The sequence below is a fragment of the Carex rostrata genome, chromosome 1 (assembly GCF_964058835.1).
Source record: "Carex rostrata chromosome 1, lpCarRost1.2, whole genome shotgun sequence".
NCBI lineage: Eukaryota > Viridiplantae > Streptophyta > Magnoliopsida > Poales > Cyperaceae > Carex > Carex rostrata.
This window is the reverse complement of record NC_135918.1, coordinates 5,781,708-5,809,527: the sequence shown is the minus strand read 5'-3', so window position 1 is coordinate 5,809,527 and position 27,820 is coordinate 5,781,708. Positions and strand designations below refer to the sequence as shown.

Genomic DNA, 27,820 nt, shown 5'->3' with positions numbered 1-27,820 from the left:
TATTTCATCAAGTTGATTTAATTTCATTATTAATAATTTTATTAATAAAAATAATTGTATTATATGAAACATTTTAGAAAGAAAAATAGAAATTTTCACAATAAATCCTACGATACAACTCCGAACACCCATTTTAACATATTTCCATAATAATTCATGTGCGTACTCATGAGCTTAGATTCCCGTAAATTAAATAGTGGATTCCATCCCTGTACAATCTCATCCCGCACAATCACAAACGAGAAAACACCACCAGTAATTAATTTCCTCTTATAAGAAAAAGATAAAGAATAAGAATGAAGAAACGGATCAGAATTGACCGACCTATGCAGATGCTGTTTACCCGTTCTGCGAATTGTCATCCGTACGACTAGAGTGCGTATCAGCCCAGGTACCTGAGGTGCAATTTAAAAAAATGAACGGTCCAGATTAATCCAAGTTGGGCCAAACTCAATCCGGAACCGGTTGGGACTTAGGGCTATGCTTTGAGATTCGGTCCGCATAAAAATAACGGATAAGATTTATGGTTTGCACCTCAGGTACCTGGGGTGATACGGATTCGTACGGCTACCCATTTACATTTACTTTTTTCTTTTTTAACTTTTTACAACAGGCCCCCGCCTTTCCTCTTGGCTCTTCCCCCGTAGAAGCAGCTACGAAGTTTCTTTAGCGAAACAACCCTCACCTTACCTACCTCGCAAATGCCTCCTTCTTCTCGCCGGAGGCGGGTTGGAGCTCCGTCGGACCCGAAACCGCACCACCTCGCGTTCCCCGCACCCGAACGTAGCCCCATCTGCGGAGTTCCCGATCATAATCAAAATCAAAATCCCAGTCAAAACCCCGATCGAAATCAAATGGACCTGATCAGCCACCTCCCCGACTGCCTCCTCTCCTCCATCCTCCTCCTCCTCCCAATCAGAGATTCGGTTCGCACAAGCATTCTCTCCTCCCGTTGGCGCGACATCTGGAAGCTAAACCCTCTCCACCTCGACGATTTCTTCATCAAATCCAATCTGCATAACGGCCATGAGACCCGCCAAGCCATCACCCACATCGCCTCTGTCCATCCAGGCCCGATCCACAGCTTTCGCATCTCCCAATTTGACGTCCACCCGGAGGTTGATGATCTGATAGAAACCCTTACCAGAAAAGGAATAAGAGATCTTGTTCTCAGTTTTGGGCAACAAGGAAAGTTACGGTATCGTCTTCCTTTCTCTCTTCTTGAGTGTCAGACGTTGCGCAAGGTGTCCCTCTCTGATTGTTACTTTTCACCATCCCCTGTCCTGAGCTCTAGTTTCCCAAACCTCAAGGAGCTCACTCTTGAGTTTGTTTTCCTGTGGGATGATCTTCTCCATTGCCTTCTGAAATCGTGCGCACAGCTTGAGGTATTGCAGCTGATAAACTGTACAGGTCTCCAGTATGTTCGCCTCAATTGTGCCAAGTTGCAGAAATTGACTATTCATGAGTGTTGTGGTGGCCATGTCAAGGATATGGTAATTGAAAATGCACCCGAGCTACGGTCGTTAAGGCTTGGTGAAAAGACGGTAGACCACACAAAGTTTTTGGTGCAGCATGTGGAGAAGCTTGAGGTGCTAGGTTTTTTCTCCATGGATGCAAATATGCGGATTGGTAAGACTTTCTCCAAGTCATATAATGAGGTAATAACCTGTCTTCATCAAGTAGGTGGCATGCATTGTAATTTTTTATTTCTCAATCTCTTTGCCTAACATCTGCTGCTACATTTTTATGGCAGTATGAAATGTCAGTGAATGGAAGTATGGTGTTGCCCACTGTCAAGAAACTAGGTATTCTTGCAGGATTTGCTAATGGGTCTAAGTACCCCTTGCTTTCAGCTGTGTTAAGATGCTTCCCTTGCCTTGAGACCTTGGATATTAAGGTACAAGCTCTTTACCTTATGAAATTACCTTCTAATATGTGAGATGCCAATTTTTATCTTTAGCGCATTACCCTGCACTTGCTGTTCCTTCCTATTGGTCTTGGAGCAAGTTAGGTAGTTCCACAATGCCTTTTCAGGCAATCAGAGATGGTTTATTCCATTATTTTGGATCCAAATTAATGTTGAAAGCCCAATTCCCTCAAAGCCAAATTTTGGAAGTATAAACCCCAATCAAGCAACGGAAGGAAAAGAAGAATTGGGGTATTGGATTGTAAACGTGCAGTGCTGTGTTTCACCATGCTGCTGGGACTGAGCACATTGCGGCCATGAACATGACATGGCTAAGCATGCCGTGCCCACACCCTTCTCCCCTCTGCGGCTCCGCCACGTCACTGCCTGCCTCGCCCCAGACCCCAGCCTCAGCGTCCAGCACAGCAGCCCCAACCCTTCAGCTCCATCCCTTCGCCCCCAGCCCCACCACTGTTGCCCAGCCTCCAGCCCCCGTCCCGCTGTTCTTCTTCCTTATCCCTTTTCTCTGCCTTTTTCTCGATTTCTTAATGTTTTTGTGAGTTCTCTAAAAGCACGCAGAGAGAGGGAGAGAGAGAGAGAGAGACCTGGGGGCTGGAGTAGAGAAGAATCTTGGATTTTTTAGTTTAATCCCCCTGATGAGTAATCATTACAAAACATGGACTTTTACAGATTATACCTCAGTTTCAAATTTCTTTTATAAACATATCTGTGTCCTTAGACGTGTCGTTCCAGGCTGGAATTTTTCCAAATGAACACAACACCTGTAAGACCATGGCATGGAATTCTTCCAAACACAGCACGTCTAACCGCCCGTGCCGTGTTCCGCCGTGCCTTTAGCTGTGCATTTCACGCTGTGCTTTTGTGATACCCTAAAATTGGGCAATATTTTGATAGCTTATATTAATATCTGTTAGTACCTATTACTTGCTGCTGCTGTGTTTTTCTTTTGATCTATGTTAATTGTTACTTGCCCTTGGATACAGTGCATCAAGTCTAGTGGAGATGCTCCAGAAGTGGGTTATTGGGAGCAGCAAATACCATTTGGTTTCTTTGAACACCATCTGAAATCTGTCACCATGATTAATTTCTTTGGGCTGAAAGCTGAGGTGGAGTTTCTGAAATTTTTCGTCCAGCATGGACGGGTCCTTGAGAGGATCACTATAGTTTGCCAGCACAAGCTGACAGCCACTTGGGAGAAAACAAAACGCCGTGAATTGCGCCTTAAGAACCGTGCTTCCATGGATCTCGTGATTGTATTCTTGCGGAAGTCTGATTTTGACTCTGATTCCTGTGAGTGGGCACCGCTGTTTTACCGCTCTCTCTTAGATGCCTGAGGAATCCGTTTGCCAGTTATGCTGTATTAAATGATGTATGTTGGGTATTTTGGGTTATGGCAATCTAATGTGGTTTTAATGTAGTGTGAGACTGTTCAGTTAATTCCGTTTGACTAATAACAGCCAGCTTCAGGAGAGATCATAGTATGGGAAGTAGTTCATAGGCATGTAGCACTGAAACCAACTTTAGACTTTGTTGAAGCACCTTGTAAATTGGTTCTCTCATTATTTGGCATCAGCCAGTTAATGCCTTGGCCTATAATTAGAGCATAAGACTTCAATTTAGTCGATGGTCGTACATAATACACATTATGTGTGCGCTTTAGAATTTTATATTTTCTGAGTTGGTCACGGAAGTTGTCTGTAATGAAATTGCAAAGGAATAAAGACCCGGGGCGGATCTCAGTTTATTGGACAGGTCGCTAAGCCACCTCTTTGATTTTAAAATTTTAGTTGTATATATTGAAATTTAATTAAATTTTATTTTTTTTAGAACTTTCTATATAGTCAAGCTCCATCAATAATAATCAAATGTTTACTTATAGTTTAGTTGTTAGAGCTTTATCTTGTAGATGAGAGGTTTTGAATTTAAATTTCATTTACTACATTATACATTTTAATTTTCAACCTTTTCTATCAAAGTTTTCTAGTTCCGCCCGTAAAGAGGTCTTAAGTTTTATTTGAAAATAAAAAGGGGAGTACGCACAATGCACTCCTGCTGGAGGTCAGCAAATCCGACTCTCCAATTGATGTGTCCAATTGTCAATAAATGGCATGTCCAGTTATACATCAACCCGTCCTTACCAGCTAACCTTCATCCCTTATGTGCCATGCTTTGGCAGAAGTAAATTCTTTCGTGCTTCTTGCAATGCTGAAAATGCTACAAATACTTCTGATTGAGCTGTGTCTAGGGTTTCACTATTTCACGTTTGAGTTCAACCATTCTTAAAGCAAATACCCTCTGCTTGGTATTAGAGGCCAAATTTCACTAATATGAGTGCTGCTAAGTTCTAATGACAGTGTTTGGTAATTTGGACTTAAATTTAGTTTTATATAACGTACCAGTATGTAGGTTGTTATCTAAAACACTTATAATGTTAAATCTAAGTTGCTTAAGGCCATTAAATGCTATCTAAAGGCTTTTGGAGTGCTTCTAATGACATTGTCCTTTCTCATAATTTTTATTTTTGTTTCCAAGTTTTGTGGTAAAACAGAATTTTGTCCCTTCCCCTATTGTTTCTAATAGAAGTGTAAACAGTTTCTTTTTATTTCTTATTTTGTTTCATTGAATTCGGATCCACTTTTGTGATAGCTAGGCTACCACGTCGGACCAAACTGCAGGAACAGTCTCAGCTCATGGCATGTGGCTCAAATTGAATCCTATATTGGGCCCAGCCTATCCCCAATGTGTAAAATTGGTAAGTTGGAGAAAAACTAATTATCCCCCAAAATTTATTTTATAAAATTGAAAGAAAATAACTTAAATACATGGAAAATTCTCTTCTTTTAAGTTCTGGTAAAGATGATGAATGAAGCCCAGTATGTAAGCCTTATTCAATAATAAAGTGGAAGGTTCATTATTTTAGTTTGCCACTACAATTGTAACTTTAGTTAGGTTAATTTTATCCCAGATACTTCAAGCTAATCGCTTATTACATTATAGTCGATTCCTACGATAATGCTTAGCGTAATGTGTTGGATGCTCACTATAAGTATGTACTATTTGAATTTCTTTAACAAAGGTACTAACTGTATGCGTCTTTTTGCAAATTTGTCCATTTCTTTACACTCAATTAGCTGTTGAATTTGGCAATGTGGAGTTTCTGGGTATCTATATTTTAGTTTCTCTGTCTGTTTGCCTAGTAAGAGGATCCAATGCAAAGGTCTTTGGTAGTAAATGTGCCAACATTTGATTGGAGCTTCAATCAGCAAATGCAAAATATTGATTGTGTTACCACTTACCACCACCACAAATAAATGTTTAAAATCTACTAGATTTGGACACTATTTCTTGGTTACCGTGAGCAGGAAAACCAGAGGGACATAATTTAGGTCAGCTGATTTTTTGCATTCTCGGTGCATATAGCCAGTGTTTTAAATGCAACTTTGTTCGTATCGCTAGAAACCGTATATGTAGCTACATGTGTGGATTTTAATGCGGAAGTACATGTGGTTTTATCTTTTTTTTTTTGAGAAAAACAAGGGTCAAGCCCATATTTGATTGATAGTTTTTGTAACGCAATTGTAAAAAAAAACACAATTTGCTCAAAACATTTGAGCTAAATGAAAAAAATAGAAAGCAAAGAAAAAATAAAGCAGTAAGCTACAGATGCAAAATGCAAAATGGAAAACTGAAAAGTACATTTGGTTTTATCAGGTTCTAAATAGTTAGCTATAGCTACGCAATAGCTGTTCTATAGCTTTTTCGAACCTCAAAAGCTATAACGCTATTAACCGCTTTTTTTTTTTAATAATTCTAAATAGCTAGCTATGGTTGCGCTATAGTTTTTTCGGACCTTATAAGCTATAGCGCTATAATCACTATTTAGAACCTTAGATTTTAGTATGATTTTAATTTAAAAGAATATAAATAAAATAAAACTAATTATAATTCTTTGACACACTCCGATAGTAGGCCTTTTTCTGATTTGAGAGCAACTAGCGAAAACAGGTTCCATATGGCCGCATTTAAAAACACTGCATATAGTTGAATTCATGTAATATTTTCTGCAAGTTCAGTGCATTATATTTGTACCATATCCAAACATCTTGTTTAGTTTTTATATATTTAATAGGTGGGGTTTGACCGTTTGAGATTCAATTTCTTTGACATGGATTTCTACACCAAGACCTTTGACATTGGATTGTTCATTTAGTCATTTAATTAATATTCTCAAAACTATGACGTGTTCAAAATAAGAAAGTTTGAAGCGCATTATCATTTCTAGTGGTGTTTTTTTTTTTTTTTTTTTTTGTCAAGGAAAGCTAGTACTCAATGCAAATTCTCCACAACAAAAAAAAAAAAAGAGTTTAAAGCAGTTGACACTCACGGTCAAATTCACTTGTATTAACTGAAACTCATTAGAGACAAAATTATTCATACCTAATGCTCTATCAAACAAACCGGGAGCTCTTTGGATAGGGAAACAAACCGAGTCTTATACATTAGCATTACTATTCTATTAGCAGTTGTTCACACCATGTGCATGCAAAACTAATAACCTATAAAATATTTTCCTAAAACAGACAACGAAGCACAGGTCTATCCAGCCAATTCTTATGTATACAAAGTCAATGGAGGATCCCATAGCTCATTAAAATTCAGTTTTTTTTGGGTTCCTGAGGTGTTACCTCACAAAAGCACACAGGGCACACCTGTAATAATACAAAAGTACATTAGAGAAAGGGGTGATAGCACAATTGGCTAGGAAAATGTCCTAGAGTTGTTATACCCAAAGGTCGAGAGTTCGATTCACCCTCGCGAACCTTGATAGCTACTACCAAGTTTTAAAAAAAAATACAAAAGTACATTAACATGAGTAGATCGACCGATAATAACAACAAAAGGTATATAGGTATTAGACCTAACCATTGCCAGAATATTGGTACTGAACAAAAGTAAACTCAAGGTTCAAACATGCTTAAATTCAATCAGAAATCAATTACCAAACCAAACAAATTATGTATAAATGCAGTAATGGGTAACTAGCATGATATGATATGTCCAGGACCTAGGATAACCGGCATAAGAGTTCAAAATAATTTAAAAGCGGCACATATTTCCTTTTTTCTAACCTTGTTAATGCTCAGCCATCTAGTCACACAACCCACATGGTAAATATGCTTGCACGGCAGAGTCATTTGCCGATCCCCTCTTTTATAATCCATCTGGCAAATCACACACCTGTTACAGTACAAAATTAACACCTTCAGAACTCTAGTACAGCCAAAAGATAAAAATTGCAGAAATTCCTTGTAAAAATTAATCTTACCTCTCTCTTCGTGATTTCTTCTTGGGAAAGAAACTGCACTTGAATTTGGACACAGGTAGCATGGAGATGCATTCTTTCGACATACCTCGGTTCTGAGTTCCCACAGCCTCCCCTAAATCAAGCAACTCCTGTTATTATAGAAAGTTGAAAATGGGTGATCAAAATGAGTATCATGTTAACTTAAAATAGAGGATTCTTTGGAGTATTAAGAATTGGTAAAACAAGAGCATAGAAAAATAGGTGATATAATAATTGGTGTAGTCAGATTAAGAATAAGATAAAACCTCATATGTCATAGTATCAGGGTCAATATTGTCTTGCCAAGTAACCTGCCAGTAAAAAGGTTAACATTTTGTTAATAAAAGCAGTAATGTCCACAAATACTTTATTTTAAACTAAATGACTGGCAAATTAGTAACAATCTCTGCATAACATCGACAACCACCAAAAGGTATATGTTATTTTATAATAAGAAAAAATAAAAATAAAATGTAGCTGCACCTGAGGGCTACTTGAACTTGGGGTTCCTCTAATCCCTGTATTTGGACCAGGAAAAAGCAAATAAAAGGAAATCAATGTTGAAACAAACAAATACAACAGATGCACAAAATTTGATTAATAGTTTACTTACGCTCTTCAGAGCTAGAATTTGAATTGGGGCTGTGGCCTTGACCGCCATGTGGAGACCCCAAATTGGTTAAAGGTGTAGTAGGGTTATCCCAAACCCTTCTTCCTTCATCTACTCTATGAGTGTACTCGTTTAGATCATATGCATGGTCAAAATTGTAGTAAAAATTACTCTCTGCCCCAGAGAAACCGTACTTGTATGTGTTTGCATGCATAACTGACCAATATGGATTATTCTGTGAGGGCAATCATGACATAGTAAGTATCAGGCAGAGAACAGTAACAAGTAGCCAGTGTGCAGAAAAAAATATCAAATAGAAATATTTCACCTAAATAGGAAGCATATTAGTATTCATATACTAATTATTTTACAAAAAAATAATTAGCAGCGAAGCCAAGTTTTGGGTCATGTCATGTTGGGGGCATGCTCAGGTTGGGTCATGCAATATATATTGGCAACCCTAATATGAGTCTCTAATTTGTCACAATAATCTCGAAGAAAGCTAATATGAGTCTGTCATTTGGTATAAAATTCTAAAAGGTAAATCTAAGATAAGGGGGCAACAGATACTTTATTGTTTCTTTTGTTGTAGAGAATTTTGTTACCATGGCACCGGCCAGAAGTTCACTGCGCATATATTTTGCTTATGTTTTTCCTTGATATGTATTGTATTTAATAAAAATAATTGAGGACGGACAATGGTTAGGCTAGGGTTAAGCATCCAGTACAAGCTACCAACCTTCAAAAGGAAAAGGTAGTTGTCTACCAACCTTCAAAATAGAAAACAAAAGGTACCATGGGTATTGGTCCAAGCATAGAGGTCAGATCTCTACAACCAACATAATCCTGGTTTATGAACGGAATAACTAAACAGAACTAGCATAAAAATTGAAAAAAATGGTGCAAAAATGTAAAAAATTTCAACAACCTGATCATGGAAGGGATCAGAAAGACCAACACTAGATTGAGCATATGTGAGGCCTTCAAACAAATCCATAAAGCTCTCAGTGACAGTATACGGGAATCCTGTGTCTATGTAATGAATTTCCATCTGACGATTCCCACTCATCTCTATGCTCTATGGTAATACAAACTCCACCTGGAAAAGTAAATAAGTAGAACATCAAGCGTAGATTAATCCAGGTGATTAATCAAAGGTATCAGTGCTGAATCACAGCAATGGTCCCAAGCGTAGATTGAACTCTTACTAGATTGTGAATTTCTGTGATTCCTTGGATATTATAGAAATGTGCCTGCTACTAAAATTTATCCATTAAATGAAAAGTGAAGAAAAATAATTGCATTGTAAATCATTTTTGCTAAGGAGATCTTAATTGACGATTTTTGTCTTCACCGTGCCAGCATAATTAAGGAAAAACTAACAATTACCAAATATGCCATCAAAATCATAAATGCCAAATTGGGTGGAACCACATTGTCGGAAACAAAATTCATCCCAGTTTAAACATACATTTTGACAAAATCCCAAACAACTTTCACATCTCTTTCTATTTTTCGAAATACCGCAAATACTCCAACGGCAAGATAAAAGAAAGAAAGAAAGACAAGAAGAAGTGGTAATTCAAGAAGCGATCTTTTCTAAAAGGAAATGTTCGAGAGATCACAAATCAAATCACCTTTCGATAAATTGGAAGCCACAGTCGCGCCTGAGCACCTCAAGCTGGTGAGGTTGCCCTGCAAAGACCAGAGCTTGCTTGAGCGATCAGCTACAGTCGAGCTGTTACCTCCCTTTTTACTTTCGCTTTTTATTTCTTTTATTTTTCTTTCTTAATTTCAGTATCTTATATGTCTTTTTGTTTCTGAAACTAGGAAATGTGCGACTTTCAGGAATCCAATTTTCTTGTCGCGCTTTTGTCTTCGCCGATCTGAACGGTGTCTCTGCACATTACATCCTCTGCAATTATTCCTCAAGAATTTAATTTCCATGGTTTGAGGTGTAATGGATACAAATCTGCTGCAATCCCAGTGAGTGAGCAGTAACCTGAAATCCCTGCCTTTATAAATTCAGTCGTTGAACTGTTTTGAAAAGAGTTGTTTTGAAATTCGTTCTTAAAAAAAAATCAATAACTGGATTAAAAAAAGCAGAGATTTTAGAATTATTGTTTACTCACGGAGGATTGCAGCACAGCAGATTTATTTACGGGTGTAATATGTGAATGAGACTACCAATTTATTTACGGGTGTAATATGTGAATGAGACTTTGGTAGGATTAATATTTTTATTTTTAAAGTTTAAATAGTCTAGCTAAAATCATTCAACATGATCAACATAATTGATCAAAATTTACTTGCAATTTTACATTTTAAAAAAAATATTTTTTTTGATGGATTAAAAATCAATAATTTGGCATGATCAGGAATCTTTAAATCAAGTAATTTTTTATCTAAAATAATGGTAAACATACTCTAAAAAATATAAAATTTGATCTAAAAATACATTTTCATGTGAATATTATGTTAAATAGTTCTGATAAACTTTTTAAACTTTAAAAATAAAAATATTGACCATAGTATGGACCAATATGCACTTTGTATTATAACCATTGCCTCACTCATAATATATTATCTTTGATCAAAATAAAATTTGAAATAGTTAGTTTTATAAATACAAGCACTGTATAAGAATTAATAATGTTACTAATATTTATTTCGTATTATCTTTAAAAACTCTTAAATAGTATATATCTATTGTGAGAGATAATTTTGTTTTAGAGTTATCCACCAACCATATTGCGCCACATCACTCATACATCTTTGTTTATAATTAATAAAATTTATAAAGTTGAATTTTAAATTTAGACATATATCATATTTATTAAATTTATGTAATATTTATACTTAATAAAAAAAGTTTGATTGACATAATAAAGTTCACAAGTCAAATCGTTCGTCCTAGCTAAATTAGCATATGATTTTGTTATTATATAAGTAATAGTCTTATCTGAAACATCAATTAGTTAGTTCAATAATAAAACCGTATAATTACATTTGTTGTGTAAGTTTGAAAATAATTTAGATTTAAAACTAATGATTCGTAAATAGCTTATTTTGAGTATACAAGATTAAAAACCAATCGAGGTTATATATGGTTTTGATACTATGTTCGTGCAACCTGTATGAATTTGGTCCGCAAATTATACACAGTTGCAGAATTGTCTACGTTTATCCAAAAACAACGCTGATTTTTTTTGCCAAAACATTCATACACGGTTTTTAAAATTAAAACCGCGTATGAAAAAAACCAATCATATAATTCATATTTATAAAAATAATAATGAAACTCTAAATTTGAATTCAAATTAAACATTGTATTACCAATATACCAAAACTGTAAATTAAATTTTAATAAACTATGAATTTAAACAAAACGCATACAAAAAATACTACATTTATCAATATAAATATCATTTCGATTGTTACATAAATAACATTCTAACTAAGAAAAAAAATGAAAATACAACAAAAAAAAAACAACACAAAATATTGCAAAGGAGTACAAAATCAACAATTAGAAAAGAAAAAACTGAATCAGAAACTTCATTCAAGTTTTGAAGTTCTTCCATTTATTTTTTTTTAACTTGAAATAGGGGTTATGCGTTTTGGGTAAGGATTAATTAAATATACACGGTTAAAAAATGAAGGATTAATTGAGTATACGCAATGTCTTATTACTGTGAGACAAGAAGAGTGTGTTGACTGGTCTTATAATTTAATTACTAATTGACATTATATTATTATTACAGTTGTTGTTTTAGTTTAACAGAAATTGTTTTAATGAAATTATTCATTAAAAATGACAGGTGGATCATAGTCTGATTATATGAAATTTGTCATGTCTGTGCGTAGAAAATCACGTGCAAGCACCAAATTAAATTGTCTATTTTCAATGAAAGAATGTTACATGGAGAAAGATAAGAGATAAATTTCGATTTTCATATGCTTCGTTTTATATTGCATAGACTATTTTATTATTTACCTTCGATTTGTATCGATCATTGATTTACTCTCGTTAGAATCCGAAAATAAAATATTATTAATTTATACGAATGTCTGAATTAGGACTGGACAAAAGAGCTCGAACTCGTAACTCACTCATTTACAGCTCGCTTTAACTCACTCATTTACAACTCGAGTTGGCCAACTCGTTCAATAAATGAGCTGAGCTCGAGTTGGCCCCAACTCGCTTATTTATAACTCGAGTTACATAAAGTTACATAGTATTGGTCACAATAAATCTCAAAATAATCAAACCCGAATCTCTAGACTGTTATTTGTGCTTTGAGATTTGTGCAAAATATGTTAGAACTTGTGTTGTAATACTATCACTAGTTAAACGAGTTGTGAGCCAACTCAAGTTGATAACGAGCTGAGTTCGAATTGGTTCTACAACTCGTTATTATCATCTCAACTCGAATTGGCTCGCTCGTTTATTAAACGAACCGAGTTTGAATTGGAGATAACTCGCTCAAACTCGGCTCATTTACCGCCCTAGTCTGAACTTGCAATGCGTGGCCCCAACCCAATAGTTAGATTAGATACAGATAAATTTTCTTAATTTCCCAAATCAATAAATATTTTGGATTTGTCTGTATGCTTTAATTTTTGTTCTCCTTTCTTTATGTTTTCTGGGGACACTGTTTGGCGAGCTGTGATAAATAAATCCAAACGAATCAACACAAAAATCAATTTAAGAAACTACAAACAAATTACATTAACATTTATGTCGGTGGTCCGAAAAAATGATAAAACGATACTACAATACATATATATATAAGGATATAAAACAAAAAGATGATGTCTGCCGTTGTATTCACACAAGTAATTATCCGTAAATAAACGCCCGTATCTAGGAATAATTGATCGTATTTATCTTTTTATCCGCATAAATTGATGAGGATTTACAGCCTCTATAAAATGGGAATCGAACTTATTTTTGGGACAGTCCAATCCGCTTGCTTTAAAATCTGTGTGCAATCAGAATAGCTGAAAGGGTATACTTAGTGATAGTGATGTAAATAAAAATTTATTGATGTAGTTATGCTGTAATAGAAATAGTTGTTGTAATCAAGTTTATTAATATAATCTTGGTAGCACCTACGAAGTTTTTAAAAAAAAAAAAAAAAATCTGTGTGCAATAAAATTAACACGAAAGTGCACATTAAAACAAAGCGTACAGATCTTAAAGCATATCTGATTGTCCTGAATTTCATCAAATCTAAAGCTAACTTTGATGATACTTGAATATCGGAAGGCTAAAAGACCGCTGGTTCAGATCAAACTTGTATGCATCCTCAAATTTAAAGTGTATATTTACTAGATAATATCAAACTGCAAGCTTATTATTAGACTATATAGCTGAAGCTAGTGCAAAATAAATTTCTCTGATTGCAGGCTAGTGAAGAGTTACCTTCACCTTGATTCAGATCCTCTCCAATATCTACTTGCACAATCGAGTAGTCCAAGTTAATCTCTTCCGTGTACTGAGGATCCAATGCTGCAAATCTTTGGTCATTATAATAAGTCTTGTTATCCGATCGATATAGGAATCTTCAACTGTACTCGTCTCCACTGAGAGGATCTGACCCAATTTTCGGGTTAAAGATATTGACAGAGCATTTTTTGCATCGTGCAGCACACTAACAATAGAATCAAGACAGTACTACAATTGACCCGTGCGCTGAATGAAGTAAAAATAGCTCTGTCAATATCTTTACCATAATTTTCGTGTGCCCTGAGTAGGGAATATTAAACGCTTGGGTATTACGCAAGGAAAGGTTCTGCTTGCAAGCATGATTTATTTATTTTTCTTTTCTGTAAAGAAACGTAAACCCATCAAGCAGATCTACTATCTTTTTTACACAACGCATGAGATGCTGAGGTGAGGTGGGGTCCATGATAAGAACCAGGCTTAGGTACATGTGGAATAAGGTGGGAGATGTCTGTTGGCACGCTTTTTTGTGCTTTGGTCCTTGTTTGTGTTTCTGGTATGACGCTGGAAATAAAAACCAGCTTCTGATCATCTCCAAGCCCACCGATTAGGTTGACAATCCTAAGGAATCTCATCCGCACGATTTACTCTTGGATCTGGTTATTGAACGGCATCGATGATCATCTGGTTGAAATTGAGAGCGGAGATTCCTTTTAGGACCCTCTGCAAACTCCTTACTAATGAAATTGAACCAGCAGGTGAAGCACGTGGCACGACAAAGATCCATCTAACCTTGCACTTCATCTCCGTTTATTTTAAACCGGAGAAGTTACTTTTTTCACGAAGATTTTTTATACGGTAAAAAACAAAAAAGAGAGGAGATATCTTAAAAAAAAAAGTTCCTACTGATACAAAAATTTGAGTTGGTTTTATTCGATTTTCGCCTCGAAAATGGAAAAAAAAATTAAAGAAAAATTAAATTATTAACAACTTTTATGGAGTAATGTATTTTATCATTTTTATGGAGTAATTGTCGCTTGGGCTTCACTCCAAAAAAAAGAAATAACATCTATTTTAAAATAAAATGATTTTTTATTGATAATCATTAAAATCTTATAGTAAAGTAAATTTTGGTTATAAATAAATTAGTTTTTCCAATCTAATTATCTATAAATAAAGCAACACCATTAACCATTTGAAAAATACAAACATATATTCTATTTATGCACACATATGCGCTACGTTCTGTAGCACCGGTCCATAGAAGCATCCCTCTTATGTTATACATGTATATTTTCAAATTCATATTGAACCCAAATATACAGTTCAATTGTGACCTCCATAGTTGTAATTGATATAAAGTATTTTGAAACTTATTAAAAGATGTTGAAGTTACATCACCGACTTTGAATGGACTCTCCAGTAAAAGCCCGAAAAAGGCCCAACCAATTTTGTTATGGATTATTGAAGAAACTACTTAACCGACTCTTATGTTGGTAATGAAGAAGCTTCTAGAAAAATGCTAATTTAATATTTATCTAAACCGGCCTATGGATTCAGCAGTATAAGAATATACTAGAAAGTAATACTTTGTAGTAGTATATTGTACCAAGTACAATCTAGAAAAATTGAACCGACATTATATGTATATAAATAGGCAGTATGAGCTGCTGTAAAGGTAAGAGTTAGAGGATAAAAAAATAGGGTAAATTTCGCTATAGGTCACTAAATTTTGTTATTTGTCACGAATTGGTCACTAAAGTTTGATTTGTCTCTTTTGAATCACTCAACTTTGTTATTTGTCTCAATTAAGTCCCTCTGTATTTTTCCATTCAAAATTTTAACGCAATATGTTAATTCTGTTAATATTTTGGATGGAATATGCTCATTCCGTTAATATTTTGGATGGAATAAGTATATTCCGTTAATTTTTTGGACGGAATAGGAATATTCCGTTAAAATTTTAGATGAAAAAGTATAGAAGAACTTGATTGGGACAAATAACAAAGTTGAGTGACTTAAAATGGACAAATCAAACTTGAGTGACCAATTCGTGACAAATAACAAAGTTTAGTGACCTACAGCGAAATTTACCCAAAAAAATATATCAAGTTGTAAACTCTTGTACTCTCCATTTATAATAGAAGATAGTCTAATATTCAACAAAAGATATTCTGACTCGACCCCCTAATGATGCGATAACATCATAACAATCATTTTTTTACAAGAGAAAGCATCCCGATCATTCCTTCTAGCTCAGAATAATCTCACGCTCTAAAAATCTATCAACAATCATAATCAGACAGTTCGAATCGTGTAGGCTAATCATTCTATCCGGTCAAGTACTTTATTTGATACAATATCAAATATAAAAAATATTAAATATCTATGAGAAAATATGAGAAAAGGTAATGTCCCCCGGGCTACAGTCTCCCAAAAATCTCCGTGTATAAAAGTCTTTCCTTTTTAGCTTAGTTCTGACGCGTTTTTAACTGCCATAACTGCCATAATTTCAACTGCTATAATTTTAAGTACACTATGTATGTTTACAGAATTATATGTGTATGTTTATAGGATAATATGTGTATGTTTACAGAATAATATGTGTATGTTTACAGGATATTATGTATATGTTCACAGAAGGTGGTCCTCAACAGCTGTCACGCGTTTTCGACAGTTGCCACGCGTTTTCAACACCTGTCACGCGTTTTTAACCGCTTTCACGCGTTTTTAACAGCTTTAACGCTTTTTTATGTTTACAGGATTTGTTGAATTAGTTTACAGGATTTAGTATTGATGTTTACAGAATTAGTTGAAAATCTCTGGGGATTTTTGGAGGACTGGAGTTGGAGGACTGTTAGCTGCTTTCAGAAAATATATTCACATTTCTATATTATAATGTAAATAAAAGGAATATATTATATTGACAACCGTGAAAACTGACAAAATAGTTATCAAAATGAAAATGTATGTATTTAATGTTGCATCAAATGCAATACAAAAATCCACAAAAACATATGTAATTCTACCCTTTTTATTTTCACGATCGTTAGGTCCATTATGATATTCATAAGAAATCCTTAATTGAAATTCAAACACACAACCTTCTACACAAAATATATTGTTTTAATAACTAAATTAATAGCCAGTATTTTCATTATTATAGTTATTGGAATCATGGGCGATCCAACGGACATCGGATTTCAATATCTAATCAAAACCGTTTGATCCTTATCAAGATTTTTGTGAACAACTTCAAAATTAATACTGATTAAGTGCACATGAATTTTAATGCAGATCAAATGATTCCGACTGAATATTTGAATATAGTTTCTTCTTAGATTTTATGATTTTGAGTAGAATCAAAGTAAAGAGTACTTTTCCGAAAATGGAGAGCACATGACTCTTACTGGTACGTAGGCCGTAGGGTTAAAACTTAAAACTAAAAGTGTGACGGCTATAACGTGGCAGGTGCCAACGTGACTCCCTTGAATTTATCCTTTTCCTGTCGATCACGCGGCTGTGCTTCTAAGCCATGAAATGATGCTTCTCTGTAGTGTTTCCTTGACATGGCACAGAGAGAATGTTTAAAAAGAGATTTCTTCTTACAAAGGATGCTGCTTGAATCAGACCTATCAAAAGTCGGCCCATGATGTTCAACTAGGCCCATGAAATATATTCTTTGCAGTTTGGTAAGCCCATAAAAAATAGATGAAATCGCACAAATACAATTCCACCGAGTGCAGTTTTTTGGGATAGCACCATTAGTGCAGATTCAATGTTTTTCAGACTTTAAACCTCATTCTGACCCCAAATTTGCCAAAAAAATTAATCCTGATTTGCATGGAAACTGATTGACGCGGTTGAAGATTTGATTATTAATTTCTAAACGAAATTCCTACTCTAATTTCTGCCGTTCTACCTTCTCTCAATGTAGAAAGAAAGCAAACATGTGGCAAGAGTAGCAGCTTTCAATTCCAATTACCCTGCATTTTAACGATGACATCAATTCCTCAGAATACAGACACAATTTGTGCCGTGAAAAAGAAATAGAATCAATGGTTCACTATTCCTCAAAATTTGCAAGCCAATTTGCTTACTGGTTAAGCAACGAAACAAAATGGTACTACGCAGAATGAAGTCTATCGAGTCAGAATCCTATCATGTGGGGCATATTTGAACAAAAACAGGAAGCCTTTTCCTGTCAGAAGGCCGGTACAGCACCTTTGTGATAATACATTCTTCTTCCATTGTTGGTGGCCATACAAAATCCCTCCTTCCCGGTACAGCTTCTTCCTTTTTCAGGATCTTCTCTTTGGACCAAGGTGAGGCAGTGGATGTTGCAGGTGGGCTAATATGGGACACCCTTGATCCTTGTGCCCGCTTGTCCTCCTACAATAGATGCTTATTTAGCATATGAAATGGTTTGTTTTTACATTTTATGGACAGGTATTAAACCTGATAAGACCAGTATCAGTAATGTAAACTAGCACACACACTGATCAGTAAAATAATTGGTATCTAAGTGGAAGCTTCTGATTTTTAAGCTTGTGTTAAGCTCTGACAGACATAAACCCTCAATAAAGAGCAACATAAGCAAAGAAAAGACCATAAAGAAAAATAATTATAATAATAAAAATAAAACAAAAATTTAGAGATACCATCTGTTAGATTACATATACCATACTAGGACCCTTCCAATAAGCGCCTAAATTAAGTCACCATCTTTGTGTAAAATTATTTGGCCGATTGCTGTGTTGAGCATTTGGGTGACTATTCATATGCGATTGGAGGTAATTAGAATCCTCAATTGAATATTAATTAAAAAATAGGACAAAACAAGAACATCAACTACAGTAGTATGTAATTTGTAAGGAACCATACTTTAGAAGATATTATCAGTGCCACAATGGAGAAAAAAAAACAGTATTGTTACTTGTATGTGTCATTGTATATATATGAACAAGTTCTGCATCAAAATATGTGAATATCAAGAAAATTCTAGGGGATAAGTACTTAATATTTATTACCTCAGATTTGTGTGGCTTCATCAGACGGGAGCCACGCTGTTCTTCCATCCCACGAGAAAACTGAAATTTAAATTTGCTTTCTTGTCAAGAGAAATGAAATGATGGCTTTGGATCTTCCCTAAACTTGTGTTGTGGCACTTTCAGATAATTTTCTGATTCAGAAGTTGAATTTTGTAGTTGATTATCTTCAACTTCAATCAATCTCAATTCTCCATTTATTGAGGTTACTGAACATTAACATAATACTAATTACTGAGCTCTGTTTCAACCTTGTGCTTCAAACGCTATAAATATAAAATACAATAATCAAACTCATGAGTCAGAAGTTTGTCATGGATTACATGGTGGGTTATTAATTAGGCATCTCTACGTGCACCTTACATTTACACTCACTAAATTACCCAGAAAATAGCACAAGCTTGAGATAATCAATCGAAAATACAAGCAAGATAGAAAAAAAGAGACATTAAGATCATGACATGATTTCAGCGAAATACTCGCAAAAATCTGGAAGAGCAACATGGATTTGCTACACTATGAATTGGAGTATTAACTTTAGGAGCTTCCTCTCACAGGCAAGAACACAGAAATTTAAAACCATGTTGACATATTCTCAGCAAAGTCAATCACTAGTTTTTTTTGTTGAATGGTCAAGTCTCGATCACTTTGTTAAATATAACAATCGTACAACTTGACATACGAAAATCCATTTCTCCTAACTAGTAATAATCGATGGTTAAGATCTACAGAGACCTACAATGTTATAGAAAGAGATATAAATATGGGATTGAGTTACGGGCCATTAAGCCTAGCACAACTTAATTGGGCTTTACAGGGCTTATTTTGACGAAATTTAAAGAATTACACATTCTTCTGTTACAAACCTACAAATTCTTTAGCTTCACCGGTCATAACAGAAATGCTACTGAAAAGCATTTTTTTTTTTTTGAAAACTTGGCAGTGACTACCAAGGGGAAAAGCAAATTTTAAAGTTCGAATCTTTTTCGTAAATTTTCGAACCTTGAATATGTTTCTAGATACAGGAATTTACGAGAAATTATAGTAGTTGACTCGAAAATAAAGGACGCGTGCACACCTGTATCGGCACTGCATCCATGACTAACACGTCATCCTCCTTGGTCCCAACCTTCATCGGAGGGACGACCTTAGTAGTAGAGCCCACCACTCTGTGCGAATTCCGACTTTCGACTGAAGACAGTGGCGATCTGAGGTGAAGGATGCGCTTCAGCTTCCTCCTCGTCATTTCAGCTTGGTCCCCTGGCGGCGACCCAGCCGATCCAGGAGAGGTGACAGCTGAGCCGGGTCGCCTTGCTGATCCAATCGAACCGATCCAGGGGATTGAGAGGTTGCTGGAGGTGATGACGTGGCCGGAGGTGATCAGTGGATGATCAGAGGCGCTGTTACTGAAGAAGGATCTGGAGGGGCTGTTGTTCTCCATCTTTAGACGCTGACTAGTTATCAAAGAAAGGATCTTTCTGAGAAATGCTCTCCTACAAATGAAAATTTAAGCTCATTTCTAACGAAATAAGAAAATGAGAAATTAAATTCGAAGTTCAAAGATCTTACGATTGGCAGCATAAACCAGCATATGATGAAAATTAGTGGGAAGAGATGGGTTTAAATTCCATCAACAGTGCACTAGCTGTGCAGAGTTGCGAGAGGGAGAACGCTGGAGGGTAATTTTGGAACTAAGGCCAAATTCAAAGTCGGTTTAAGAGTCGAAAGGAATTATCACCTAATGTAACATAATATTTCTGTTTAGATCCAGACCGTCCGATCAGAAAACGCACGAATATTAATGGTATTCCCTGAGTCAGATTGGTCCGGATTATGATCCGACGCTGCGATCCAAAAGAGGAATATTCTGTTACCTTAGAGTAGAGCGAGGGAGAACGCTGGAGTCTAATTTTGGAATAATTCAAAGTCTGTTTAAGAGTCGAAAGAGAGGGAAGAGAATCTGCTGTTATTCCATTGGGATAACAGGATCCTGTTATTCTTCATCCAGCCATTTAACTTTTTTCATGTGCGGATCTCAATAAAGATACTTTATCATACACGAATTTCAACAAAATTAAACGGCCAGATTAGGAATAACAGGGTCCTGTTATCTCAAAGGAATAACAGCAGATTTATTTCTGAAAGAGAGGCAGTTATTCGCACCGGAGTCTTTAGAGAGGTGGGCCCGGAACACAACTAGCTTTGTTTTGTTGGAATCTTCTGGGGTCTTGATGCCGCCACGTGGATTGAATTAAAGATTAGCGGTTTGGATTTAACACTAGTTCGGTTCAAGATTGTGACAAATCGAACTTGTTATTTTATTTTTCGTGATTTAAAGTTACTGATTATCTGTAGAAGCTTTCCGAAAATTTTCTAAACCAATTATTGGATTGTTAAATTTGGAGGGAAATACCAATGTCGTAAAATACCGAGCATTTTGTTGTGAATTATTGTAGAAGTCCTATCACAAATTTTAAATTCTGATGTTCAATTCAAAGTTGAAGTCGCAAATTGGAGAGTGTATTATGTGCACAATTCAATGATGAAATATGGACCGTACTAAATTTTTTCTTTGATCTGGTGTCATTTTTTTTGGTATCATGAACAGGGATGCCAAAAAAAGTAAGCATTAATTAATGAAAAACTAAAAGAATTAGAGTTTTTTTTACCAATCGCTAATAATTCCAACAATTTTATTAGGGTTTCGACGGAGAGGAAGCACATTATCAACTTGAATTTCAATTAAATTAGCATAATCTGAAGAACTATCACTTTGGTCTGTCTTCTGTTTATTCTTGAGCTTAAAACAGTCGACCTTAATGTGTCATTTCTTCCTACAATAGTTACAAATTAGGTCCTTGTGCTTAGAGCTCGAATAGGTCGATGACGAAGTCAAGTTATTACTCATTTCTCTTCTCTTCTCGATAATCAAGCCAACATCTTGATGACCATTCTCAGCCCTTAACAAATCACTATCGATGTTGGACTTGACCAACAAATTATTTTTCACATCCTCAAAGGTGATTGATTTCTTGCTATAAAGCATGGTTTCCTTAAATCATTGATAAGACTTAGTCAGCGAACACAACAGAACCATAACTTTATCCTTATCGTCTACCTTGATATCAATTATCTTCATGTCATTGAGAAGTGTGGTATATTCTGAAATATGAAATTTAACGGATATATCTTTTGCCATCTTGAAAGAATGAAACCTTTGTTTCAAACACAATCAGTTAGTGACCGATTTTCGCATATAGATCCTCTTTAACTTATTTCATGCATCAACTGCTATAGTCTTTGAAATACCCTATACTAAAATACTAATTTTTTTTTCTTAATATAGCATGTCAAATATAACCTACTATTTTGACATTTTGCTAAATCAACCTTGATGAAAATATATAATAAAATGAGAGGCATACCGCATACACAACAAATTCCTTTTATCATTAAATAAAGAGATTGTCTTGGTCATAATTAAGAACCCTTTGAATTATCTCAAATTTTGAAATCTAATATAGTTGTGAACTTGTGATAAGATTTTAAAAAAGATATACCGCCGAGTTTCTGCAAATTTGCTCAATTCCAAAATGGCCTTAATTATAACGAACGAACAGACCGGATTCAAACTCAAAAGAGTGAGCTTTAGATGATATGAACTCGATACAGTACCAGGGGCGGATCTACTGTAGCACAAGGGGCAGTCGTCCTTCTTGGATTTCGAATTTTAATGGTGATCTATTGATATTAATCGATTTTGTCCCACTTTAGACATTTGATTTGTAATTCGGGTTAAATTTAGTGATAAAATCAAAATAAATTTTTTGAATTATGCTTGGTAATATTAATTATAAGTTATAGAATTATCATAATTATAAGTTAGGATATTGGAAACTAAAGTCAAAACATTGTTTTTTTATCGAGTAATCAATTAGTTAATGGGTTTTAATCTGATAAGCTATTTAAATCCGATTTGATATTTTTTTGCACCCCGAAAATTCTGAGTCCGCCCCTGACAATACCCATAAAAGTATAAAACTGGGTATGTTATATTATAACCTGAGAAAGCTGACTGGAAAATTCACATTTTGGGGCAAATTTAGAGGACAGCACTCGTATGTTATATTAGTACAAAAAAAGGATGGCCAAAATAGCCTGCAAGGAAAGTTTATTTCTGAATCAGTACAAAAAAAATACAGTATATAATCTCAATCACGAATTTTTTTTTGACAGAATAATCCAATATACTATCCATAACTTAATAAAAGTTCAGTGGGGTTTATGTTTTTTTTTGACAGTTTTTGTTCTAATACTGCCCCAAGTGGCCAAGTCCTAAATGTTGTTCCTAAATGAAAAAAGAAATGGAGCAAAGCAAAACCAGAGGAAAAACAGGGGATACCTCATTGAATGAAGCTAGCATGAATAAAGGGAATGCAAATTCTTGTGTTCTACCATCTACGACAAAAAGAGAAAACCGAGAAGGTAAGCGAACAAGGAGCTATAATTAAAGATCAGCCTCCTCACCAACAGGTCCCACAACCTGACAGTGTTTTTAATACCGAGAAGCTCGAGCATCTTTGACTGGAACAGTATCTGTGGTTTGATTCAGATCAGATGTTAAAGATCTAAATTTGACCGTGGAAAACTGGGAATCGTGTCTGTTCCAACTTCTTGTTTAAAAACAAGAAAATAGTTTGCGCTTTTTTGTTGCAACAAGAAAATTTGACCGTGGAAAACTGGGAATCGTGTCTGTTCCAAGCAGAGAGATGGGCCTGAATCTAAAATTTTTCTTGTGTAAAACTATCTAGATCAGGCGCATCTCTCATTTCGGATTATATATGGAAGATCTCAGTATATTTAAAATAAGGATGAATTTAATGTCTGTGCCATCATGGTACTAAACGTGTTAATTATTTATTCCAATTTAAGTTAATAAATATAAATTGTTAGATATATTTTAGAATTTAATTACGTGTATTTATTCTCTAGAAATTTTAATTTTATTTTCATAGTCATTAAAATTTTATCCGCTAATTTTTTTTGCAAGTTCTTAATATATATAAAATAACAATAAAAATAGTGTAATCGTCCATGTGTATGCACAAAATACCAATTAATTAATTATATTATTTATTTATTTTTAAAACAATTATTTTATATTTAATTTTATTATTAACAATAATATATTAATTAATGATCACAAGTTTTAGATTCCTCTTTAGGAACATGCATAATTTTTAGTCTTGATTATGACGATGAAAAACAGATTAAATATTTGAGAGATGGATCAATAGAGAGAATGCAAGACACTAATAAGAAAACATTAATTAGAAAACATCAAGAGAAAACTACTCGTCAGCAGGCATAAGAAATAGAATTCTAAGTTACCAATATTTATACAAAAAGTAAATCTTAAGTTACTCTAAAATGCATCCCATATCAAAACTGAGAGCGATTGACTACGTTTATATTATAATTAAGCCTGAGAAATTAAAACAGCTTGGTCTCAGTGATGAGAGCATAGACTTAATCAGGTCAAAATAAAATAAATAGTCGTTCCCATTTTGAAAGGAGTTGTGATATCTGTTTCCTACCAACTCTTAAAGATATCTCAGTTCGATGTTAAATTATGCTTCATTTTCAGTACTACACAGCCTAACCATAATTGCTATTGACCAACATTGCTATACTGGTTCAAATCAGGAACCATTAAGCCATATATTTTTCATACTTGTTACTAGTAGGTGGGAAAATATAAGAACTGAAAATGAAATCCTCTTTGTTTATTGCAAATGCTATCCTCATCAAGATACCATAATTTTGATAATCAATGGAATTGACATCACAACAGATTGTCCCAGTCTTTGAAAAGAAAGTGCACCCTTTGAATAACTCCTAATGAGGATACATGGCAAAATCATCAAGTCAAAAAACTGCTGCTTAAAATTTTTGTAAAGGTTCTCCAAAATTGAATTTACCCGTGTATCACACCGACAACAGACTTTAAATATATAAAAAGTACAAACAGAACACATGCGAAATTTAAACATCTATCTAGGACTGAATCTACAGGGACAGCCCCGAGCAAAGACCTACCTAATTCATTAGGTTTCTGACTCCAGGCTATCTGATCTTTTAATGGGAAGGCCTGAATTTGGATAGCGTAGTCAGGTAGCAGGTGATACAGAAGCCATCAAATATTTCTGACTACCAACTAACCCAGTTAGTGTAGTTGTAATTTCAAGTCCTGACATGGGAGATGCTAGTTCAGGTTCCCTTTCCCAACAAATAAAAAACAGCCTATTCAGGCTGAATGATGGATTATATCTGAAAGCATACCAGTTCAATTACAAACATATACCCATTGGCCAGTTCTATAGGGAAATTAAAGACGTAAAGCTTAATTTAGCAGAAAAAAAGAAGAAGCAAATTTACTACATAGAAATGCTTATAATTCATTCAAACACAGTTTTAAGGATTGTGTTTTGATCTCAGACGGGCCTCAAATTTGTACATGAGTTTCCTCCAGCCTGGTTATTTACAGTTGTTAGACACAACAATACCAAGCCAACCATCCTGGCTGTTGCATGTGTGCTTGTACAACCAAGGGAAGCTTTACACCGAAATTAAAAAGTTACATATATGCATAAAGTACAGCCATATACAAATTTTCAGTATTTACCTTTCTATTATTCATTACCATAAAGCCAATCAACGGATCTTTATTCCCTTTTGAGCCGCCATAGCCTTAGCCTCCTCAGACACCTTGTTCTCTTCAACAACAACCTCTTTCAACTGATTTATGTCTCCAACAAGTCTCTCTATCACATTTCCACCAATCCCAGTGCAACGAGTAATATCAACAATCTCCAATGTTTTGCTGCAGTGCTTGATCAATGAACCGAGTGATGCATCTGTTAGTGCACAGCATCCTCTTAGTCTAATCTCGACTAGATTCTGACAAGATGCCAGCATGGCACCTACCTCTTTATCTGACAAGGTTTCGTTGTGCGACAGATCAACTCTCTTTAACTGCCTCATACTCTGTACCATAAAGGTCAACAAACCCGGCTCTCTCTCAACCACGTCGCAGTTTACCAGAGCTAGCTCTTCTATTGCCAAACCAGCTGGTGCACGTGCAAGCGACCTGAGCCCATCTCCAGTCACAAGGCAACAGCTTTGTAATCTCAAAGCTGCCAGAACATACTCTTCTCCTGCCATAGCTTGTAAATGGTCATTGTGCAAATCGAGTGGGAGGCGCAAATCAAGGGTACGTAGTGCAGCCCCACGCCGATTAATGAACAATTGTAGTGCATCACGACTGCCCCCGTCATAGAGCAAGAGAGATGTGAGATTGTGACACCTGTCAGCAGCTAAAAGGAGTACCCGGTCAGCTATCACACGGCATGTGCGAAGCTCAAGACCTACAAGCCTGGTTAGACAGTTCGAAAAGGCAGCTGACGTGGGCCCATCCCCTGTACCATCACAAGCACGCAACTGCAACCACCTGAGTCTCGTGCACCGGCGCCATAGCCATCCAAGACCATGGTCCTTTGCACGAATACCAGAAAGTGATATATTTTCGATTGGGAGGGTTATTAGTGGGTCGGATTCGTCAATTTCTGGGTTGGGGTGCAAATTAAGGTTCCGATTTAATGGTTTTGAGTAGGTGTTTACGAGAGAGAAGGATTTGAGTAACGGTAACTGAACCAACCACCTGAAATCAAGGGGCAGAATCGAGGTGATGTTAAGAACTGTAAGGCGGCTCAAAGAAGAAGCAGCGGCAAGTAAGGCGCCCGGAGAAACAGGCGAGTTGGGTAAAAACCGCAAATCAGAGAGATGATTGGAGCATGGCGAGTTAACAATTGAGAAGAGGAGGCTGTCAGACGAAGGCAAGGTGATGGTCGTCAAATTCTCTTCTAGGTTTGAAGAAATGATTGTCAGACTGGAGAGGAACGGATAGTGCGAAAGGATATTAGATAATAAAAGAGAGGATGTGTTACTCGTGCTTATGTTGGAAGTATTATCGGGGATTTGTATGGGGATGCGAAGAGAAAGAGAGGTGGTGGCGGAGCGGACGAGGAAGAGCCACCGCTTGGATACAAGGGAGACAGATGGGGACGAGGAGCTGGGAACGCGTTGCAATATTTCCTCGATCAACTCATCACACAGAACAGCATCCATGGCGTTTCAATTTTTTATTTTGGTGTCTCCTTTCTCCTTCCCGACCACATCCCGCCACCGCGAACCGCAGTGGCGCGAGGTCAATTTGAACCCGTCTTTTCTCTTCGAGAGAGTTCTGAAAAAGGAGATAGAAAGGAGGGGGGAACCGGGGAAGGAAAGGAAAGGTTAATATTGCCGGGGGAAGCTGTCAATTTTATAAAATGCTCCTCCTTTTTAAAAGTTTGACAATATCCTTTTAAATGTTTTCATAAGTATCCTTATAAACCTATAAATGTAAACTTTGTCCTTCCCTCCCTCTCTCTCCCCCCCCCCCCCCCCCCCCCCCCCTTACAATTTTAATTATATTAGTTTTGATAATTAACACTCTACAGTTATAGTTTTAAATTTTGCAGTAGGAGATTTTGTATTTGATCAATAGTCAATTTTCTAGTTCTACAATTCAAATTTAATATTTGTCAAAATTTTGATTTCCTGCGTTCAAATTTGTAATGTTTAATTCAACATATCCATCAATTAAAGTATGAAAATTCAATCCTTTCTTACACATTTCCGGTTATAATACTAAGTTATTTTTCAGATTTGAAATTAAGTATTTGCATGTTTCCCCTCAAAGAGTTAATTCTTTGTGTAATTTTGGAGTGTGAAAGTTTTAAATTTTTTAGTTTTCACATTTCATAATCCGGCTTCTTTCAAGTTTATACACATCAAGTGCTGAAGCTAATACTATATTCTAAATATACGAAGTACAATATGACATTTCACATTGCAAAATTTCAAGTTTTAAAAAAAAAATTCATTATTTTTATTTCATAGTTTCACCTTTTTACTTGTACATATTTTTACGGTGTAACTTTTTTATAAATATAAATTTGCAAATTTACAACAATGCAATTAAAACTGTTTTTTTTTATGAAAATATCATATATATCTAAATCAATTGAATCTGGAAATCTGAGTAAAAATGAATTAAAACTGTTTTTTTTTTACAAGCATTTTCCAGTAAAAATGATATTAGATTGAACATTTTGATTTGTGAAAATTTGAAATGATTTTAAAATACGAATATCTAAAATTTTAACTTTACAAGTTTGAACGTTACAAAATTTAAATTACACAATCAATTAATTTCATTTATAAAAATGATAGAATAATAATTATCAAGATTAACATGATAAAATTGTAAAAGAAAATTTTAAAAAAAAAACGAGAGGCGGAAAAATATTGAATTTATGGGTCCACAGAACATTTTGTCCAA

The 27,820-nt window shown here is 35.3% G+C and overlaps 4 protein-coding genes across 5 annotated transcripts; 1 reads left to right on the top strand and 3 right to left on the bottom strand.

Annotated features, from left to right (window-relative positions):
- The first annotated feature begins 597 nt into the window (after window positions 1-597).
- Window positions 598-3,408, top strand: LOC144554128 (F-box/FBD/LRR-repeat protein At1g13570-like). Its single transcript, XM_078302379.1, has 3 exons — window positions 598-1,658; window positions 1,754-1,897; window positions 2,911-3,408. The coding sequence occupies exons 1-3, from the start codon at window positions 702-704 to the stop codon at window positions 3,259-3,261; spliced, it is 1,452 nt and encodes a 483-aa protein (XP_078158505.1). The 5' UTR covers window positions 598-701; the 3' UTR covers window positions 3,262-3,408.
- Window positions 3,409-6,307: 2,899 nt separating this feature from the next.
- On the bottom strand, window positions 6,308-9,725 carry BB (RING/U-box superfamily protein). 2 transcript variants are annotated; one of them, XM_078302361.1, is made up of 8 exons: window positions 9,519-9,725; window positions 8,810-8,980; window positions 7,885-8,116; window positions 7,755-7,789; window positions 7,538-7,582; window positions 7,254-7,381; window positions 7,057-7,165; window positions 6,308-6,636 (listed from the first exon to the last, which is right to left on the bottom strand). In XM_078302361.1, exons 2-8 carry the CDS (start codon window positions 8,948-8,950, stop codon window positions 6,583-6,585), a joined length of 744 nt encoding a protein of 247 aa, XP_078158487.1. In that variant the 5' UTR covers window positions 8,951-8,980; window positions 9,519-9,725; the 3' UTR covers window positions 6,308-6,582. The 2 variants fall into 2 exon arrangements, with proteins under 2 accessions (XP_078158487.1, XP_078158494.1); XM_078302368.1 differs by having other exon boundaries at window positions 9,507-9,643.
- A 7,553-nt stretch (window positions 9,726-17,278) lies between these two features.
- LOC144565318 (uncharacterized) lies at window positions 17,279-20,026 on the bottom strand. The gene is made up of 4 exons (XM_078315043.1): window positions 19,948-20,026; window positions 19,457-19,871; window positions 18,361-18,420; window positions 17,279-17,722 (listed from the first exon to the last, which is right to left on the bottom strand). Exons 2-4 carry the CDS (start codon window positions 19,817-19,819, stop codon window positions 17,492-17,494), a joined length of 654 nt encoding a protein of 217 aa, XP_078171169.1. The 5' UTR covers window positions 19,820-19,871; window positions 19,948-20,026; the 3' UTR covers window positions 17,279-17,491.
- A 4,806-nt stretch (window positions 20,027-24,832) lies between these two features.
- LOC144554107 (RNI-like superfamily protein) lies at window positions 24,833-26,706 on the bottom strand. The gene has a single exon (XM_078302350.1). It carries the CDS (start codon window positions 26,563-26,565, stop codon window positions 25,093-25,095), a length of 1,473 nt encoding a protein of 490 aa, XP_078158476.1. The 5' UTR covers window positions 26,566-26,706; the 3' UTR covers window positions 24,833-25,092.
- Window positions 26,707-27,820: the final 1,114 nt, after the last annotated feature.

Coding starts and splice junctions, on each gene's coding strand:
- LOC144554128 (XM_078302379.1), top strand. CDS start 702: ATGCCTCCTTCTTCTCGCCGGAGGCGGGTTGGAGCTCCGTCGGACCCG. Junction 1,659..1,753: donor TCTCCAAGTCATATAATGAG/GTAATAACCTGT, acceptor TTTTTATGGCAG/TATGAAATGTCAGTGAATGG. Junction 1,898..2,910: donor TTGAGACCTTGGATATTAAG/GTACAAGCTCTT, acceptor CCTTGGATACAG/TGCATCAAGTCTAGTGGAGA.
- BB (XM_078302361.1), bottom strand. CDS start 8,950: ATGAGTGGGAATCGTCAGATGGAAATTCATTACATAGACACAGGATTC. Junction 7,790..7,884: donor AAATTCTAGCTCTGAAGAGC/GTAAGTAAACTA, acceptor GTCCAAATACAG/GGATTAGAGGAACCCCAAGT. Junction 7,166..7,253: donor AAGAAATCACGAAGAGAGAG/GTAAGATTAATT, acceptor GTACTGTAACAG/GTGTGTGATTTGCCAGATGG.
- LOC144565318 (XM_078315043.1), bottom strand. CDS start 19,819: ATGGAGAACAACAGCCCCTCCAGATCCTTCTTCAGTAACAGCGCCTCT. Junction 18,421..19,456: donor TGGATGCAGTGCCGATACAG/GTGTGCACGCGT, acceptor TTTAAATTTCAG/TTTTCTCGTGGGATGGAAGA. Junction 17,723..18,360: donor TGAAGCCACACAAATCTGAG/GTAATAAATATT, acceptor CATCTATTGTAG/GAGGACAAGCGGGCACAAGG.
- LOC144554107 (XM_078302350.1), bottom strand. CDS start 26,565: ATGGATGCTGTTCTGTGTGATGAGTTGATCGAGGAAATATTGCAACGC.